At 41.1% G+C, this 20152-nt stretch overlaps 1 protein-coding gene across 1 annotated transcript in view; it reads right to left on the bottom strand.

Annotated features, from left to right (window-relative positions):
• magi3a (membrane associated guanylate kinase, WW and PDZ domain containing 3a) overlaps window positions 1-20152 on the bottom strand; it is a 122000-nt gene that overhangs the window by 15666 nt on the left and 86182 nt on the right. Inside the window, exons 4-9 of the mRNA XM_083895576.1 lie at window positions 15332-15538; window positions 13414-13576; window positions 11565-11644; window positions 10842-10899; window positions 7260-7366; window positions 2943-3140 (exon numbers count right to left, since the gene is read on the bottom strand). Coding sequence (XP_083751702.1) covers window positions 2943-3140; window positions 7260-7366; window positions 10842-10899; window positions 11565-11644; window positions 13414-13576; window positions 15332-15538 — 813 coding nt within the window. The remainder of the gene's footprint in view (window positions 1-2942; window positions 3141-7259; window positions 7367-10841; window positions 10900-11564; window positions 11645-13413; window positions 13577-15331; window positions 15539-20152) is intronic.

Raw genomic sequence — 20152 nt, 5'->3', positions numbered from 1 at the left:
ACAATGAGACCTCTGGGAGGAATGAGAACAAAACAGACATTGCTTACATGAATCACCACAAAACGGCACACGCAGACAAAATAAGACATTATACAATAACATAACTGACGGTGTTATCACAGTATTAAAGGTCACATAGAGTGGTCCTGTTGCACATATATGTTAGTTATGGAGGTCTACTTACATATATTAACTTGTTTTTATGGTCAAAAACCTCCTAGTTTCTGTAAACTAGCCGATAGAAATCCTCTTTTCTGACAGTGTTTTTCAGCCGCGATGTTTCAGAGTGAACTTTCACCCCCAGAAGACAGAGTCTTGTGATTGGCCAGTACTATCCAGCACATCCGTTCTCAGAAGCGCAGCGCCCCCCTCTGGAACGGCGGATGCACTGCTCCTCATTATCAAAACATTGTTTTAACAGTGTTTAAAAATAGCTTCGTCACGATTCCCCGCCGCAGTCCCTCTTATGACTTTAGACCGGAGTCAGACCCAGAGTCAGAAGACACTGTTGCTCGTGAAACACCTCCACAACGGACGTTATTCTTCTTCTGCGGTTCAATGTACGTAACCGGATGTGCCCGGACTACCGCCCGGAGGAGGACGATCGGTTGTTCAGGAGAACCGCTGCTTACGTAACTATTACGGGATTTTCAGTGATCTCGTTGAGCCCCGAGATTACAATAAAACATAACGTTCTCAGCAATGGCTGAACTGTTTGTTTCGAACCGTCAGGGCTTCATAAACAAGGTAATGACGCAGATACACACCAAAAAAAACAGCGATAATAGGAACTTCCGGTCTAGTTCCGCTTTAATACATTGCTGGATTGCGTCCGCATTTACAACTCTCCGATGTACAGATGTAAATGTGATGGAGAGAGGCAGTAAATGAGATCACTAACATGCTGTTCTCCTCTTTCTCCTCTCATCTCCTTGAGAGGGAAGAGGCTCTTGTCACCCTTTGGCCTGGCTGAGATATATGCCTGGACAGGCGGCTGAATTGCTGACTGGGCTAGTTGGCTCACATTCAAAAGCCCACCTACACAATCAATACCATCTCCTAGCAAACACAGCAAATGCTATACTCTAGAAATGAGCTCCACGCCCTGATTGAAGTGCTCGCTCTAATGACTTGTCTACTAATTAAGCACCCACATGATAAGAGGTAAGGTAAGTAAAATACGGGGTCTCAGAATGTTCTACACTTACTGACAGGAAGTCAAAACCTTAAAAATTGTTTCACTCCACTGTCACGGTCTGCTATTATAAGCCAATTGAATGAATTACAGCTCATTTTTTTTTTTGGGTTAAATCAATTACTCGTCTTTCTCAAGGGAAATGAAATATTGAAATAATTACTCTCCCACTTGCATGTTCAGTCACAGCAGCGTCTCTGATGTGGCTGTAAAAAAAATGCTAAACGCAATCAATAGCAGTGTTCTGCGAAACCCGGGGCACTTCGCGAACAGTAAATCAAAGGAATAAAACCCTCTGTGCATGTGGTCACAGTATTTACAGTGTATGTACGATAAAAGGGGGGATTTACAGAGCTACTAACACGAGGCCGCTGCTGCTGCTGCAGTAGACGGGCAAACGTCTCGGATAAGCATTCTTGTCACCGTGCAGCCATGAGACGTCACCCGGGCCCGTTAAACCTTTAATATATGACTGCATGAGAAATCTGGGTGTCAGCTATTAAAGTGAACATGTGCTTTATTGACAGATTTTTTGTTTGTTTGTTTCTTTTGTCTTTTAAGATCTGCTCCACTGAGCGCTGCCTATAAACACTTTGCTTTTGCTCAATCAAGCAATGTGACATTCACGGCTGAACGTTTATTTTTTATTTTTTTATTTGCCCCTGAACATTTCTGTTTGTGTGTACTACTCAGGATACATAGAAGTGTATTATGTATGGTAAGCACGCTGACGCCAATTCAGAGTGTGCCTTTGTGCAAAAGCAGACACTACCTGCAAATGTTTGCGACACTGGATTATGTTTTGTTTCATTATTTATTAAACTGAAATGGTTTTTAATCTACGGAAAACTCAACTCAGAAAAAAATTACTCTGTAAAACAGGGGAAAAAAATTTGCACGAAAAACAAAAAAAAATTACTCCGAAAAACAGGAAAATAATTAGACAGAAAAACAGGGGAAAAAATATTAGTCAGAAAAACAGAAAAAAGATTATTCAAAAAATCAAACCGAAAATTAATAAGTGAGAAAAACAGGATTTTTTTTTTTTTCAAGTGAATGCAATACGCTTCCGTATTAATCCGATGATGCATTTTACATTTTTATTTCATACACCCAGTTTAAAAAAAAAAACAAGGGTGGGCACGCATCTAATCTAATCTAATCTAATCTAATTTAATGTAATGTTAATGCATGGGGCATTGCCATGATGACTGACCGGAAAAAGATGCACATGACGTCATGTTTACGTGACTCCCGATTGTTAAAATGAGTCTCTAAAGTAACGCTAAACTTTCAAAACAGAGGCACACACATACGCAGTACACGGGTACGCTGGTTATTCGTAGCGCTGCTCTTTTCGTCAAAAAAACAGGCCGCTCCAGTTCGACTGTAGGCCGTGCTAACGGCTCTAAAGGCGCTAACGCAGCTAACGGAGCTAACTGGTAAACTGTGTCATGGAATCGCGTCAAAAGCGACAATATAGATGCTTGACAGAGGTTATGTGAGGCGGTCAACTGGTGCCCACACCTGTGCAACCCGTCGCTTATGAAATAATACAGGGACATACAAAACTACCACTGCTAGATTGGAATTTCAGATCGAGTACTTTAGTATGAATGGAACCATAGCAACATAAGGGCAATTTAAACATGTAATGCAGAAAGTACGGCGGGGCCTCAGCTGAAATGAAATCCAGATACCACAGTGCACTTTAATGATATATAAAAGGTCAGTAGGGGAAGATTACCTGAGCTGATCTTGTTGTCCTGTGCAGCAGGGCCGTCCGGGAGGACATTTTTGACTTGAAGGAACTCGTCAGGTCGGTCTCCTCCGATGATGGTGAACCCAAATCCCTGGGGGCTTTTTCTTAGCGACGTCTGCAGGATAGAGCCCTGCAGCTGAGATGGATCTCGTGTGAATCGCCGCGCTCCCACACCAGGCTCCTCTGTTGAAGAGATCAAGGAGAAGAAGGTGAGGACCTTTTGACAAAAGGCAATGGAGGAATCAATGGAATAAATAGCTTGAATGGCCAAATGACTGCAATTACAATAAATTGAACACATTTCCTTATCTTGGTCTGTCAATAAAACGTTAGATATAAAGAGAGTTTTATTGAAGAACCTGAATGAATGAATTCAGTGACAATAATTCTATAGACAAGAGCACCACACTTCTTAGGTTTATATGTGGTACGGACATATTTTTTGAAAATGAGCATGGGAACTGAAGGGAAACAGAAAATAAATTACCATCTGTCGCCATCATAACAGCATTTGCAGAGTGGCGTGTTTGACAGTGCATTGCTCATTGCTAGTAATTACACTAACATTAATAAATTGCAATTTAACAGCAAACTCCTGCTCCATTCACCATAGAGCCAATAAATGTCCTAGTTATTATAAAAATGTCAGTATTTTGTCCCAGTTTCATCTCGAACGACAGATTTCTTTAATCGGAGTGATAAATCTGAACTAAAGTGCACCTGACATTTTCAAAGTAAGTTTCATTGCAAATTTCCTCTTTTGGTGCCTGCAGGATGGATAAATGAGGCAACTTCATAAATGACAGAAAGGGAATTATAGTGTCTGTGTGTGTGTATGTGTGTGTGTGTGTCAGAGAGAGAGAGAGAGAGACGAGAAGAGTGATGAGACGGAAAAAAACAGAGAGAAATAGTTTGACTTGACAGAGAGGGAGATTCTACCTAATTCCTAACTCTCTCCTCCCTGTGGTGTAAGCCTATGAGACTGTGAGTTATGTGCAGTGTCCCTTCATGCTTCTCCTCTGACAGTTCCCACACGGATACATGGTGGGACATCAATCTCATTAGGGAGGGCAGAACTAGAGCCCCCCCACCCCCCCCCGCCCCCCCCCCCCCCAACCCTTCTCACTCCTGCCTCTTACACCGCTCTCAGTTTGTCATGGGAATGTGATTTGCATAAATGCATAGCAATTGGCAAATAAACGTGACCGCGGTGAAGAAAGGAAGAAAAAAAAAGAAATTAGGATGACGCCGAGCGTGATTAAGTTGACATTCCTGTGTTGGAGCTGAGCCAGAGAGATGTTTTCGAGATTGTCAATTAATCTTGTGTATTTTAAAGGAGAAATATTACACTATTTCTCCAAGTGAACCTAGTTCCCTGGTGTCCTAACGAACATGTCTGTGACATGCTTTGGTTAAAATACCTTAAGGATGAAGCACCACAGCAGTTCAATCACCCTGACAAAACAGCCCTGTTCAGAACGCTCGCTTTTGAGTGCCTGTGTCTTTAAATGCAAATGAGACACAGGAAACTATTTCAGCGTCACTGAGGCTCTGGAAGCTAACAGCAGTTAGCATTTGGAAAAAGCCATCATTTGCAGGCTCTATTGCGGTCATTTATAAAATGTATCCACTGGACACGTAAATCCTCTGAGTGTGGAAGTTTGTGTAGAACTCTGTGCTGCACTGTGGAGCCAAGAATAGAACACTTTGCGGACTTCCGCTCTTCCGAAATACTATTGCCCTCGCCTGCACTCTCGCGGTTTTTTAGGTCATCTTTTTTCACACCTGGCCTCCAGATTCCCAAATATAAGGATTTAAATAATTAAAAGGTTGATTTAGCATAACATGTCCACTTTAATGCAACCCCCCCCCCATGAGTTTCCTTATTGAATTTGAATTGAATTGAATGACTTTATTCCTCCGCCGAGGGGGGAAACACACATTTACAACAGCTCAGTTAAGGTGACAAGAGGTGCAGGAATGTGCAAGGACATAATAAGTAAAAACAAATAAAACGTAAAGATAAGAGTAAAAATAGGATAAATAAAATAGAATATGGTAAAAACTTACACTCTAAATATAAGTAAAACTAGAATAAAATAAAATACAATATGGTAAAATACTACACTCTAAGTATAAGTAAAACTAGAATAAAATAAAGTAAAATAAAAATACACAATAGGGTAACACTCAATTACACTCTAAATATAAGTAAAAAAAGAAATAAAACGTAAAGATAAGAGTAAAAACAGAATAAAATAAAAATACGGTAAAAAATTTAATTAAATTACACTCTAATGTAGAGTAAGTAATAAAGTAGAGATAAGAATAAAAATAAGTGATAACTAATGTTGTTCACACACTACATCAGGAAAGTGTTTGTTTCTTACATGATCGCCATGAAAGCATCACTGACAGAAGAGCAGGGAGAGAGACAGAGGGGGAGGATGGAGAGAGAGAGAGCTACACACCTAAACAGTGTTTACATGGTCTTGATTAAGCTGCGCGCCACAAAAGGGACAGTGTTTTTTTTCCCGGGGGGTGAAGTGATTATATGAAAATGTCAGACAGGATTGTCAGTGTTGTAATTACGGATGAGCATAGCGAGCGCTGCGCTTTGCTTCTCTGCTCTGCGGCATTGTCTTGCGAGGTCAGGCTGGCCAGTCTTTTGTCATAACAGTGTTTAGAAAGCTACCTCACGCACACGTCCACACGCTCGCACAGGACCACCAGCCATTAATTCTCATTAACAAGGGTGGGAAGGTGCCGCGAGGGCTCAGGGGAGGCAGCGGGCGGCGGCGGTGCACTCCAGCAATATCGTCCACAAGAGCTGCGCAGAGAGGCTCAGCTGTAGGAGACGGAGCTCTGCACGCAACAGAGTGTGGCAGACAGTTCTAGTACGAGGGTTGTCTGACAATACAGAGGCGAGTTTGAATACTAATGCGGTTGAGCCCGTTTGTATTTGAGCATAATTCTTACTCGTGTTACAACAACGACGCTGGGCTTCGGCGTCGCAGTTGTTTCGCCGCAGTTGATGACCCCGGACAAAAAACGCAATTTATGACAACGAGTCACTTTCAAACGCGGTCATCTCCTCTTTCGTCTCTCCTCTCGTCTTCCCGTCTCCTCCTCTAACGAGAGAAGCTAAAGCATTCGCAAAGAGACCTCCGAGTCCCTCCCTATCGCATGTCAAAATGACTTCAGCTGCCCAGGAAAAACGCTGCTCCGTTGTTTAAATTGAATATCATTGCGTCAGGGGCAATGGGCTGTTCATCAGCAGCCCGTCAACCGTAAGATCATCTCATAGACGGACATCTCAGCTTTAAAGGATGATGATATGGCCTCTCCAGTGTTCAGACAAATCTAATATCTTGTTGCAGTGTATATTTTTTTTTCCTTCAGTCAACAAAAAGGTTGAACTACAAAGCCAGAACCTGTGTTTTTATAACAAGTCAACGCTGCCTTCCCTGGAGCCAGGCTGCTCCCAAGGCTTTAAAATCACATGTGTATACATTTTAGATTTTATCTAGAAGCCAATTTAAATCAAAACTGAAATAAACAGCATGTGCTACTTTAAAGCTGACGACAGCTCTTACATTCCAGGATTCCTCTCCATTTCTGATGACAAATGAGAAGAAACCTGCCCGGCCCTCAACCTTAACAACGTTGTTTGAATTAAACACTCTAAATCGGACACAAGATGTGTTAAATACCGCAATACTTAATAATTATTATGTTGACTTTTTCCAACGTGGTGACGCTGGCGTTCTCATGTTTTCGTATTATTTACATACACTACCGTTCAAAAGTTTGGGGGGGTCACCTAAACAATTTTGTTTGCGTTTTCCATTAAATGTCACATTTTTATTCATCAAAAGACTTGCAAAATGAATAGAAAATATAGTGAAGACCTTGACCTAAAGATTAGAAATAATGATTTTTCTTCAAAATAATAATTTTGCCCTTTCGTCAAAGAACCGGCAAAACTGTTTTTCAGCTGTGCTAACATCATTGCGAATAATTGGAAATGGGGAAATGGGCCTCTATACACCTATGTACATATTCCATTAAAAACCAGACGTTTGCAGCTAGAATAGTCGTTTAGCACATGAACAATGTATAGAGTGTATTTCTGATTCATTTAATGTTATATTGATTGAAAGAAAGTGCTTTTCCTTAAAAAATAAGGACATTTCTAAGTGACCCCAAACTTTAGAACGGTAGTGCAGATTTAAAAGAATGACAGGAATGATCTCATCGACCCTTCCTCATTTGTGACGTAAATAACGTATCAGCAGTTACCTGTGGCTGGTGCTGGCGGCTGTGGTACAGTAGCAGGTGTGTCCACGCTCAACTTCCTCTTTGCTTCCAGAACGGGATTCTCAAACTGGGTCTTCTGGTTGATGTGGCTGCAAGTGAAATGAGTGAAATGATAACATTAGACGAGTGGTAATAATAGTAAACGCTGTTACACGCGCCTCAGTTTTGCATAGCAAATATGCTCCCGCTTTTCTGGTTTTTCCTCGACACGCTGCTCATCTTTCTATTTTTGTTCATTCACGTCGAGTACACAGAGTCTGAGCTGCTTTCTGCTTCCTTCTGTATTAATCTGTGGTATGTTAGCCTATATATGTATATTAAACATGATATAATTTTCTTCAATAGCAATATAATAAAGATCCAACATGTTGATATACTGTTTATACATTGTGCAGACACACTTTGAGACATAACGCGTACATTACAATAAATGATTTGATAACACTTTAGATCAGGGAACACATATTCACCATTAACTAGGTGCTTACGAACATGCACATAAGTAGCATACTAGCCCTTTATTAGTTGATATTAAGCACTTATTAACACCCTATGTAGGAAAACTCTTAATTCATGTCGTAATAGAGGTAGAATTAGGTTATGTAGAATAAGGATGTTAATACGTGCTTAACAATTATTAATCTAAGGGCTATTATGCGACTTACATATGTTAGTAAGCACCTAGTTAATGGTGAATATGTGTTCCCTACTCTAATCTAATCTAATGATTTCTTCAAATTTAACTCGGAAACACCCGTGCACTTTCTGTTCCGTAACACTGATCCTTTGAGCGCTGCAAGAAGGCTGGAGCTAATCCCAGCTGACGTGAGGTGGGAGGTGAGGCACCTTTGACATTTCTCAAAAAGGGTCAAAATAATAATATATAAATGATAATTTAAGCTTGCATTCGCCTATAGGCTGTTTAGAGTCGCCAGTGTTAGAAGCTGGACTATCTAGTGTATACCCACACACAGACGGGATGATAATATGAAAACACATATGAAACCAGGCCTTAATAATAATAATAATAAAAAGAAAATGCACAGTGGATTCAAAGAGAACTGGACTAATATCTTGTGATAATGCACCCGTCATCGGAATCATACTCGACAAGAAGTTACACAGTCGTACAGAAGTTAAAATAATAATGGTGCATAATTTGAGCGGAAAATGGTTTGGGCTGGACTGTACAATAGCACAGTATATATATTATACACACACACACAGTGTTGTAAAGTATAATAAATATTGCAAAAATTGTGTACTTGGGGTAGTTCAATCTATACCTGTACATACAGCACATTCTATTAGTACAGATATTTGTATCGATGATGGGATAACTATGAGCTTGATACACCGTAAACCCCCGGATCAAACATATTGAATAAACTGTAAACACATGTACACGGAAATGAGGCCTTTGTCACGTTAACTCAAAACTCAATTTAAAAACGATTAACAATCCGCCAAAGTTGCACCTGTGCGCCGAAACCCGAGACGAATGTCCTGCCTCGGGGTTGCACGCTAACGGCTAAAGGGAAGAGGAGGCTCGTCTGAGTAATGAGCTTTAACTGCTGTAAATCCTGGTTGTGACAACACAGTGGGAAGACAAAAACGCACTGATGCTGCACAGCGAATCAGCCACATGCAGAGAGTCTGATGGCGTATACTACATGTGTGCATGCATGTGTGTGTGTGTGTGTGTGTGTGAGATAGAGGGAGTAAAAGAGCCCCTTGCTGTGTCTGACTCACGCACAGAGAAACCCCTCCCCGGTCGGTCGGTCTGAGGAGATAAACATTGGCCTGCACTTTTTTTTTTTTTTCCCGCTCTTTGATTCACTTGCCGCTGGTCACTGGTTTCACTTTCTCACCCCCTTTTAATTGCCGCACCTCATGTCTTGGGGGCGGCAGTCGAGGAAATAATGAGACTCGCCTCGTCACATTTGGACGTTCACTCGCAAAACAAAATTTGCCAGACAAAGAGACAGAGACAGAGACGGAGAGGCAGCCTCTCAATGACCCTGTTGCATAAACAGGAAGGTTGATATCGCCCCCCCCCCCACCACCACCACCCCGCCTGCACGGCCCCTCCCTTTTGTCCACATTAATGAGACTAAAATGAAACATTGTATTCTTGTTTACACCCTTGATCAGAATGGAATCTCAACCCCAGTTTCCCCTCTCAGGAACCCTAAACCTTCATTGTCCGCCGTCTTCACTGTCTGTCCTCTTTCAATCACGCACACAAAGCTGCAGCCTATAAGTGTTATCTGCACCGACATGATTGCTTTCCAGCACTGTGGGAAACTACCGTTTGTACGGCAGCACAATATGCACCAATCACGTGGTCCTTTGAGAACGCACGGCACCACCATTTAAGACTTTAATACGTGCGGCGTGAGTTATGAACGGATAACGGGGGGCTGAACAACTAATCGTGATTTTATCGAAATCGCAGTACGGCCGACTGCAATTATCAAATCGCAGGAGGCGCTACATTTGCTAAAGCCAAACATGCGTGTCAAAATATCATTTTATATGCATTATTGTATCATCTATAAACAGCTCATTCTACAGACTGAAGAGAGGATCTTTGTTTCTCACAGATCTGCACAAATATCACAGTTATAACATGTTGTTTCGAATGAAAATGAGAATAATGGTGGAAAGATTACCATTCCCCCTGATAACGCGAATCATATCGCAATCGAAATTCCTGTTAAAAAATATCGCAATTAGAAGCGTATTCAAAATCGCTCGGCCCTAATGGATAACACGATTTATAGTCCGATTACTGCGCCGCATATACGCATAGTCAGACTTGAGCTGCAGCACTGTTGTCAGAATTCATACGGTAACGGCGTGGGACAAAAACGAGAGCCACAAGAGCCAAGATTGATGACGTACAAGGCCAATAAATCGATCTTCTCCTCCGCATGTATTCTCTGACTTGGCAAGTTGTCCGATTGTCTGTCTTAGTCTGACTATGGCCTTCGCTTGATTAAGCTGCGGTAGTAATAGCAGCACTGAGCAATTTATTCCACCAGATCTATCAAATCTAGAGTTTAAACAATTAACCAATTATTAATCGATTACTAAATTAATCGTCAACTATTTTGATAATCGTTTAATCGGTTTGAAGTTTTGTTTTTTTTATTATTAAAACAAGATATCGGATTGTTTTAGCTTCTTAAATGTGAACATTTTCCTCGGTTCTTTGCTCCATATAACAAAGAAATCTAATCTAAATCATTTTGGTTTGTGGACAAAAACAAGACATTCGAGAACATCGTCATTTCCAGGTTTGACAAACACTGATCGACGTTTTTTAACATTTTCTGACATTTTATGGACCAAACGATTCATCGAGAAAATAATCGACAGATTAGTCGATTACAATCGTTATAGTTGTGAGTTGTGCTATAAACTGAGACCAGGAGGTGTGGAATTGTCATTCTCTTTTGAATTATTGAAAATGCCCCCCAAAAAAACCTTTAAGTCAACAATATCTACTATGTACACAGTTATTAAGCCCTCGGGGTAAAAGGCAGAAGGTTTACTCACTCTACATAGTAGGTTCCATACTGTGGGTCGTCAATCTTCTCCCAGCCATAGGGCAGCTCTGAGGGGAGAACACACAGGGAAAAAATGCAGACTCGGATCACTTCAGGTACTCCTGAGACACAACGTGAACAATTGGCGCTTGCAACAAAGCAAGCGGTGATTTGACTGGCAGCTTCTCAGCAGCCGTACCTACAGCTACAGCACAGCAGGTCTGCGCTTATTTGACACAACGTGTTGAGGGTTTAACACACAACAACATCGAGGATGCAGGGGCTGGGGCGGGGGCGGGTTGTGCCGACATGCTGCACAGACTCGCTGGATAACAATGCACGACAAACACACGCAGTGCAGAGGATATCTTTACGCAAGAGGGGCCACGGAAAGCTGCCTTTTGAGACTCTCTAGCTCCCCGTACGTCTACCAGAAGCCATTAGGAGGATGAAGAGGCAGAAACTGGAGACCGAAGGGTTTGCGCTGTGTCACCAGCATGGCCGTAACCAGGCCCGCTCAGTTGTTCATTCTCCATCTGTTAGCCAGAGCCTTGATGCAGAGATGTAGGTATGCAGCTCATGTACACACTGTTCAATGCAACAGGGAGCTGGGATGAAGAGAGGGGAGCTTCTGTGCGCGTGGGGTCGGGAAGAGAGTATATATGCCTGAGACAGAGGTGTATGATGTGCAAATGTCACAATCACAGAGCTGGCTGCAGAATTATTGGCTCACCTCCTTCCTCGCATTTCTCAGGCGGCTTGGCTTTCTTGGCGAGGCGGGGGTCCAGCCAGGTGGTGGTCTTGCTGTTGTGACTAAAGTACAAACAAAAAAAGAGTGGAGACAAGGCTTTAGATGCAGAAATAAATGATCTTAAAAGATATTTAAAGGGGACATGACAGGATAAACGTTACATCACTTCTGTTTCTGAAGATTAAAACATTGGTAGAATATTAACAATAACGACAACAACAACAAAAAAAGTCACTTGCTGCAGCTTTAAAGGGGACATATTATGCAAATTCAACTTTTTAATCGTTTTAATACTTATATTTGGGACTCTGGCAGCCCTATGAGTAGGCAAAGTGTGAAAATATATGTTTTTGTCATGTTTTTGTGGTCCGACTCAGTCTTAGTACAGGAGATAAAACACGCAATGTTGACTTCCGCACGCAATCTGACATCACACTGATAAATTCCTGGAATTGTTGTCTCGCGGAGCGCCGCTTTAGTATCCGGAAGAGCAGAAGTCAGCAAAGTGTTCTATTCTTGGCTCCACAGTGCAGCGCAGAGTTCTACACAAACGTCCAGCCTCAGAGGATTTACGTGTCCAATGGATACATTTTATAAATGAGGGCAATGTGCCGGCTAGAGTCGGCAAATTATGTATTTTCCAAATGCTGCCGGAGCCTCAGTGACGCTGACGTAGTTTCCTGTGTCTCATTTGCATTTAAAGACACAGACACTCAAAACAGAGCGTTCTGAACAGGGCTGTTTTGTCAGGGTGATTGAACTGCTGTGGTGCTTCATCCTTGAGGTATTTTGACCAACGCATGTCACAGACATGTTCATTAGGACACCAGGGAACTAGGTTAACTTGGAGAAATAGAATATAATATGAGTCCTTTAATATGTTAAGGTGATATTAAGTAATTAGTGCTGGAGCCACTTTAGCCGGGAGTTATTCCAAGACCGACAACAGAAAAGCAGAGCAAAAAGCTTTCTGAAGACAGACAAACAGGATAACTTCTAATGTTTTGGCTTATTAAATGAGCCTTTGAAGTGCATCACTTTTGTTGTTGTTGATGTTTGTGAATAGAAACAGCAACGATGTAGCTGGCTGGGTTTTTTTTTGTGAGCAGCACAGTTCACTTTTTCACGGACACTTCTTAATGTCGTCGGGCCATTGTCCTGCCTGTTTGCAGCTGTCTCGCTTCATTAGCCCGATGATGCCGTTGCCTCTACCTGGACATAACAAAACGAACCACTTCCTCACACAGGGAGTCACGTGGAGCCGACAGGCCTGAATCAGTATTGCGTGAACTCGTATGACAGCGGTTTGAATCGAAAGGAGATTTAGATGAATTAAAAGTTACATTTTCACAAAGAGAGAGGGACAGAAAAAGACAGATTGTAGGACAGAGTGAAGAGGAAGTTCAAATGAGGGACGTGTGGATGTAGAGATCATGAGGCATGAACTGAGAGAGCAGGTTAGTGAGTGGTGAACTCCGTTTAGCCCGTTGTTTCTCTTACTGGCAGAACGATCTATTACGTCAGTAAGCGAGAGAAGCAGCATGTGGCATTTCAGCGTCAGCTGGTAAAACAATCGAGCCAACAAACAAACCCCGGCATCAAACACAGGTGATATGAAAGAGAAGCTCCAACGACAGAGCCTACAGATAGTTTGCATGCACAACACTAACTGGAGGAGTGAGGAGTGAGTACTCGCTGCTCTCATTTCACATTTGGCTTGGAAAAGACATAAACTGGAAAGACCACTGGAAGCCCGATTAGTGCAATGTAATGCTGTTGATGTAATGGGAGAATAATAGGAAGGCAAAAACCATGCAGAGAGGCTACTTACTCTATGAAATACACCATGCCGGTCTCCGTGTAGGCCATCTCCCAGTTCTTCGGCAAGGGCTCCTGACTTTCATCCGGCGTGTTCCATATACGCAGATCCATGGCCCCGGCAGACTGGTTGTAGCTGGGCACCGTCTTCCGCCACTCCGCCTTGTCCTTGTGCTCTGGGGCCCGACATGGAGAGAGGGACACGGGGACGGAGACAGAGAGAGGAATGGGTTGTGAGTAGGGGTATGGGAGATGGTAGAAGGAGAAGGAGACGGGAGGCGAGACCGTGACTGCTCCATCGGAGCTCCTCTGAGCTCCTTGCATCGCTCCCTGCTGCTGCCACTGCTCGAGCTGCTCTTCCCTCTGTACACGGGGTGAATGGTTACATCCACAAGAGAGGGAGAGAGAGAGAGTACACACACAGAGAGAGAGAGAGGATGGAAGTGCAGCAATTGGCATAGGATTTGCATGTCAGGAGCGATGCACTTGGAACTGCCTCCCAGGCAAGAGCAGAGCTGACCAATGCCCAGCCATGAGGACCGCATCACAACTTTTTTAGCATCACACGTGTGTGTATTAGCCTAATCTTGATCTGTGTATGTGTCATTGTGCCACTGAATGCTCAGTCTGTTAGAGGCTGGGGCGACTGACAGGTAGAGATGCAAAGTAGAAAATTCTATAGCTTTTTGTGCAAAAAAATTAGGGTCCCTCTCCGTTTTTTCTCCATGAGCTGATTCATCGCATGTGAAGTCGGAAGAACAAGTGACGACATAGAGACATTTTGCTGGAGGCCATAGCTGCTCTCAGCTCTCGGAAGAGACAAGCGTAAAGCGGGGCTGCTGCACAAGCGGGCGCGTAAGCTTTACAAACTGACTCGACAAGAACGCCAAAAGGACACAAAAGAAAAATGGCTGCTCCACAGCAAGACATGACCGTGACTAAACTACCTCAGAGGCAGGGAAACAAATATTTGACTTCTCCTTTCCTTGTACATCCACACCACTTAAGCAATCCGGTCCAAGGTCGTGATGGTAGAGTGGTACAATAAATGTCTATAATACACTTGGAAATCAATGAGACATCCGTCAACAGTGGGTGGGTTTTCTTGGCTGCACTCCACACTCATCATTACAGCTAGAGAATATTTTGGAGTAGATAGTGTTTCTCCTCTTTGGACGTGAGATGAGCAACTTATTTTGCCCCCTGTAGTTTCCGATGTAAAGGTTTTACAACGTAAAGACGTCTTATTAATAGAATATACACTACCGTTCAAAAGTTTGGGGTCACCCATACGATTTTTTTTGTGTTTTCCATTAAAAGTCACACTTTTATTCATCAAAGAACAAGCAAAACTGTTTTCAGCTGTGCTAACATAATCGCACACAGGTTTTCAAGGGTTTTCTAATCATCCAATAGTCTTCTAACGCGAATAGCAAAACACAATGTACTATTAGAACACTGGAGAGATGGTTGCTGGAAATGGGCCTCTATACACCTATGTACATATTCCATTAAGAACCGGACGTTTGCAGCTAGAATAGTCGTTTAGCACATTAACAATATATATGAAGAGTATATCGATTCCTAATTTCAGTTAGCCAGTATTGTACTGTATCGTTGACCAGACGTCTTGGGCCTTCTTGTCGACCACTAGGTTTGGTTCATACAATACAATATGCAGTTATGACTACATTAACAAGGTAGTAACATTTAAGAAATAGACACCAGCCAGCGTTCTAATCTTTTAAGCGTCCAGAATGTAACATATAGGATGGATTACTGGCAGATATTGAATATGCTCTACATAAGTGTTTGTCCGAGTGTATAACTGCTGCACACTAATCATTTAAAGGTAAAAAGGATGGTGTTATTAATTAATAGACCTATAAAAACATTCAAGGGAGAATTTATTTCACAGTGGTGTCTCTCACCAGTCAGGCCGTTGACCATCGGAGACCTCTCCTCTTCCTCTTCCTCCTCCGGTGCCGCGCTGTCCTTTCTGTCCATTTTACTGACGGAGGTCGTGCGCTTTCGCTGGACCTCGGTGTCAAACTCCTCGTCAAACAGAACCTGGTCCACCAAGTCTGGCTGCACGGGGCTCGGCTCTGCCGGGGGCTTGGGGGTCCCGTAGTAGTTGCCTAGAATTTAGAAGACGACGAAAATACACTTCAGGATATGTTGACACGCGAGAACAGGCGTTGTGTGACTAGATTCCTTGTGTAACTCTTTCTAAATCATAAAAATAACGCTTGTAAACCAGTCTCAAAAGTCTCTTTTGTGCAGAACAGATGCGCACAAAAGTACTTTATTGACAACAGGTGTTTCAATTTCTCGAAAAGGCACAGGGGAGTCTGGTTGCTGGAAACTTCAAATCGTAGCCAGCCAAACTTTTTGCCATCATGAGTCTCTGATTTTTTGAGGCTTGGAAAGAAGAGAAAGTGCTTTATAGTCTTTCTACACTATTGTTGTGAGACAGGTGCACTCTTAGAAACAAGGGTTCCAAAAGGGTCCTTCTACAAAGGCTGAGGAACCATTTGCTTCTGAAAAACCCTTTCCCGAAGAAAGGATTTTTCAAGGGTTCTTGGTAACACTAATGGTTCCAGTAAGAACCATTTTGATCCAGAGAACCCTTTAATACTCCTTTCCTGAGTAAAGGGTTTTAAAGGGTTCTTGGTGGAACCCTCCAAAAGGGTTCCAGGTAGAACCTTTTTGCAGCCAACAAGGGTTTCCCTATGAGGACTCAAATTTAAGACTTGTTAAGACTTATTTAAGACCATAATGAATACAATTTAAGACTCATTTCAAATCCATAATGGCAAAAAAGTACAAAAGACATGAAGGAAAATTGGAGCCACAAATTGTTGAACCTGCACTTACCCATCTTATTCAAGCAATTGGGCTTAGCGGTGGGCTTTCATTAAGTTTTCTCCGCTGCTATGCTAAACTGTAACACACCGTGGCGCCCGCACAGCACACTAGCTAGTGGTGCTCGATAAATTCTCACCGGGAAAGCACAGGTGGCCTACTTTAATTCCGTGTTGTAGTTATGTTATCGCATTCTCAAAAATAGAAACATTTCAAAGCGAGACTGAAGTTTGTGCCTGTTTATTTTACGAGATTTTAGGAGAATTTAAGACATTTTAAGGCCTTAAATTCAAATGATTGGATTTAAGACTTTTTAAGACCCCGCGGATACCCTGTTTTAACATGTATTTTGATCTCATTAGTATTACGAGTTACTAATGCCATCCCTCAAAACAAAGCAAAAGCAACCCGGACTATTGGAAACATCGCATTTACTGCTTTATTCCTCGAAAAACTACAACCACAACATTTCTGCCAAGGTAGTTCCTATAAAGCACTTGATCGCCCCTTAAAGCCTTCTCAGTTTGCCTTTGCTGTCATGCTGCTGCCTAAGGCAAGAATCATTCCGACTCCACAAAGCGAGACTTCCTTCAGCTATAGGAGACGGGTGACCCACTTTGCCGATCAGAACCGTCTCTCTCTCTCTCTCTCTCTCTCTCTCTCTCTCTCTCTCTTTTCTCTCCACACGGGAGAATATGGAATAACAAAAACAAGAAGCACAAGAAGGAACAGCCTGGAAAGGTATGATACAATATTGATCTGTACGTAGGAATCTACAGTGTTTGTGTGGGATTGCAGTGGGGCTGAGCCTAAGCTGTGTCCAAGGAGCTGAAAATTGTACTGTAACAGTTAAACGGCTCATCAGGGAGAAGACGGATACGGTGGTGAAAGAGCCTACAGGGAGGCGGACGAGAGAAACAAGAGAGTGGTAATAAAAGATGAAGGGAGTGGAAGCAGCAGAGAGTGAGAAAGAAAGAAACAAACAAACAAAAAGAGCCAGGGATGAGGAGAAACAATCTGGCCTTCTTGGATTTCAAAATGTCTCACTGGATTAAATGTAAATTTAAAAAGCCATTATTGAAAGAAAAAAGACAAAAGACGTGCAAATATAAACACAAAAATGGAAGTAAGAGTTGTCACTCAAAAAGGTTTTTCGGTGTTCCAAATAAACAATGTGTCATATTAAGCCACACCAGCACAACTGGTGAAGTTAATGACTTTTAATTAATCCGTGTTTTAATTCGAGACGCCCTAATATCAGTACCTTATTCAAACCATTAAATCCCCGACTAGGTTTGTAATTAATAGGACACTTAGTGACAGGATGCAAATTGAGGGAGTTCAATTAGAAGCTGTAATTTGCTGCGTGCACTCTCATTTTGTTTAGTAACCAGAGACAGAGGCCACAATACGGAACTGCACCGAGATGGATAGCAGTGTTGTAATTATAGTGCACTAATGAGCCACAGCATGAACGCAGCGTTTGAGAAGAATTTCTAACGTCATCAGTGCAGATGTGGAAAATCACATGATGTGTTTTTTTTTTTAATTTGGACATTTGGCCAAGTTCATTAAATGATCATTGTTTGCTTTGATCTCACGCGTTTTGCTCATCATTTACTGCACACGTGAACAGCCCTATTATGCAGAGTAATGTATAATCATCATGTAATATATGAAAAAAAACAAACTATTATTATTTTAACGTGACCGACGAAACGAGAGAGTCCCGTCTGCCTTTTGATGCGTCGCATCAATATTATCATATTATCATATCAAAGATTTCAATAGCTGGGACAAATTGGATCGCGATTTAATTATTCAAATGAGTGGAAACACGGGGTTACAGATCAAACAGGTGAACATTTGCAATTTTAATGGACTCATACTAAATAAATAAATAAATAAATAAATGAGGGAATGAACAACTAAAGAATATCGGATCAAATGATAATTTACATGTGACAGACACCATTGAAACATTGTCAGATTAAGTGAAATAAATAATAATACAATCTTGATCATTTGTCCTTTCATAGTAGAAATATATATAATTTATACAGTTTAGACATCACAAACCTGAGAATCACAATTATAATCAAAAATCCCATGAACCAGAGAGAACATTCTCTTCAAAACATCCAAGTTTCCAATGTTTCTGTAGTTCATTCCAGGCAAAGGGAGCAGCAAACATAAAAGGCTTTTTCCCCCCAATTCAGTCCTGACCCTTGGGACAGACAGCGAGAGAAGATACTTGGAACGTTAGCCGATAGCATCCAGAGCTGCTCTGACTGATAAAAGTCAACAGGTAGGAGGGAAGAAGACCGAGAATAGCCTCGTAAACACATATTTGGCAATGTTTTTAGTCCACGTGCCGACAAAATAATTCCAACCAAACAGTGATGAGCGAGCGATCGCAAGCGGGAACGTTTCTTCTCCTGTGAGCAGAGTCTGCTGGTTCTACTTTATAAAAAAAAGTCCCGAGAGACAAGACAACAGCACTAATAGCTCCCCATGACTGTGTGTGTGTGACAGAAATAGACACCTGTTGGTACGGGCAGTGAATCAGCAAATCACCGTGCTGTGCTGCTCTGTCCTAAATGCCACAGCGAGCTGGAAAAACAAGCAGCTTACAGTAAATATTACCATAACATCTTGGAAGAAATAATTCAAGCTGTTCCCTACAGATGGTTCAAGTCAAGTCTGATGGTGTGAGATGCTACGATACGCCGGAGGTCACCACCACCTCACAGAAATGATGACACAAACAACATAGTAAAAAGACAATTTTCAAGAGGTTATGATTTTACAATCATCTTAAAATGTTGAAATTATATTGAGGCAAGATGAGTCATGAAATAAGTGGATACAAATAATAAAGTGCACCATTGAATTACAAATGTAAAGGAGCTGTATGTAAGAAATGTCATCAAAGAGTAAGGAAACAAATGTGCTAAATGTCCACCAGATCTCATGGTGTAGAATAGCACTTATTACTGGATGCAGAATAGTGTGAAGTCATTGGATAAATAAAGGAGGTATAACGGTGATGGAGTGGTTTGATGATTTCCTCCGACAAAAAAAATCTGGTCCAAAATTTGACAAAAACGTCATACTATACTATGTCTTCCAAAATTTGAAAAAAAAATTGGACCCAAAATTTGAACAAAAATGTTGACCCAAATTTTGAAAAAAAATTGAAAAAAAAAATTGACACAAAATTTTTGGTCCAAAAATTGACAAAAACGTCATTCTATACTATGTCGTCAGAAATTTGAAGAAAAAAAATGTACCAAAAAATGTTGGTCCAAAATTTGAAAAAATAAATTTGGTCCAAAATTTGAAAAAATAAATTTGGTACAAAATTTGAAAAAATAAATTTGGTCCAAAATTTGAAAAAATAAATTTGGTCCAAAATTTGAAAAAATAAATTTGGTCCAAAATTTGAAAAAATAAATTTGGTCCAAAATTTGAAAAAATAAATTTGGTACAAAATTTGAAAAAATAAATTTGGTACAAAATTTGAAAAAATAAATTTGGTCCAAAATTTGAAAAAATAAATTTGGTCCAAAATTTGAAAAAATAAATTTGGTCCAAAATTTGAAAAAATAAATTTGGTCCAAAATTTGAAAAATAAATGTGGTCCAAAATTTGAAAAAAATAAATGTGGTCCAAAATTTGAAAAAAAAAATTTGGTCCAAAATTTGAAAAAAAAAATTTGGTCCAAAATTTGAAAAAAAAAATTTGGTCCAAAATTTGAAAAAAAAAATTTGGTCCAAAATTTGAAAAAATAAATTTGGTCCAAAATTTGAAAAAATAAATTTGGTCCAAAATTTGAAAAATAAATGTGGTCCAAAATTTGAAAAAATAAATTTGGTCCAAAATTT

Source organism: Microchirus variegatus, assembly GCF_963457635.1.
Source record: "Microchirus variegatus genome assembly, chromosome: 9".
NCBI classification, from domain to species: Eukaryota; Metazoa; Chordata; class Actinopteri; order Pleuronectiformes; family Soleidae; genus Microchirus; species Microchirus variegatus.
Note: the sequence above shows the minus strand (reverse complement) of the source record. Positions and strands in the feature narration are given on the sequence as shown.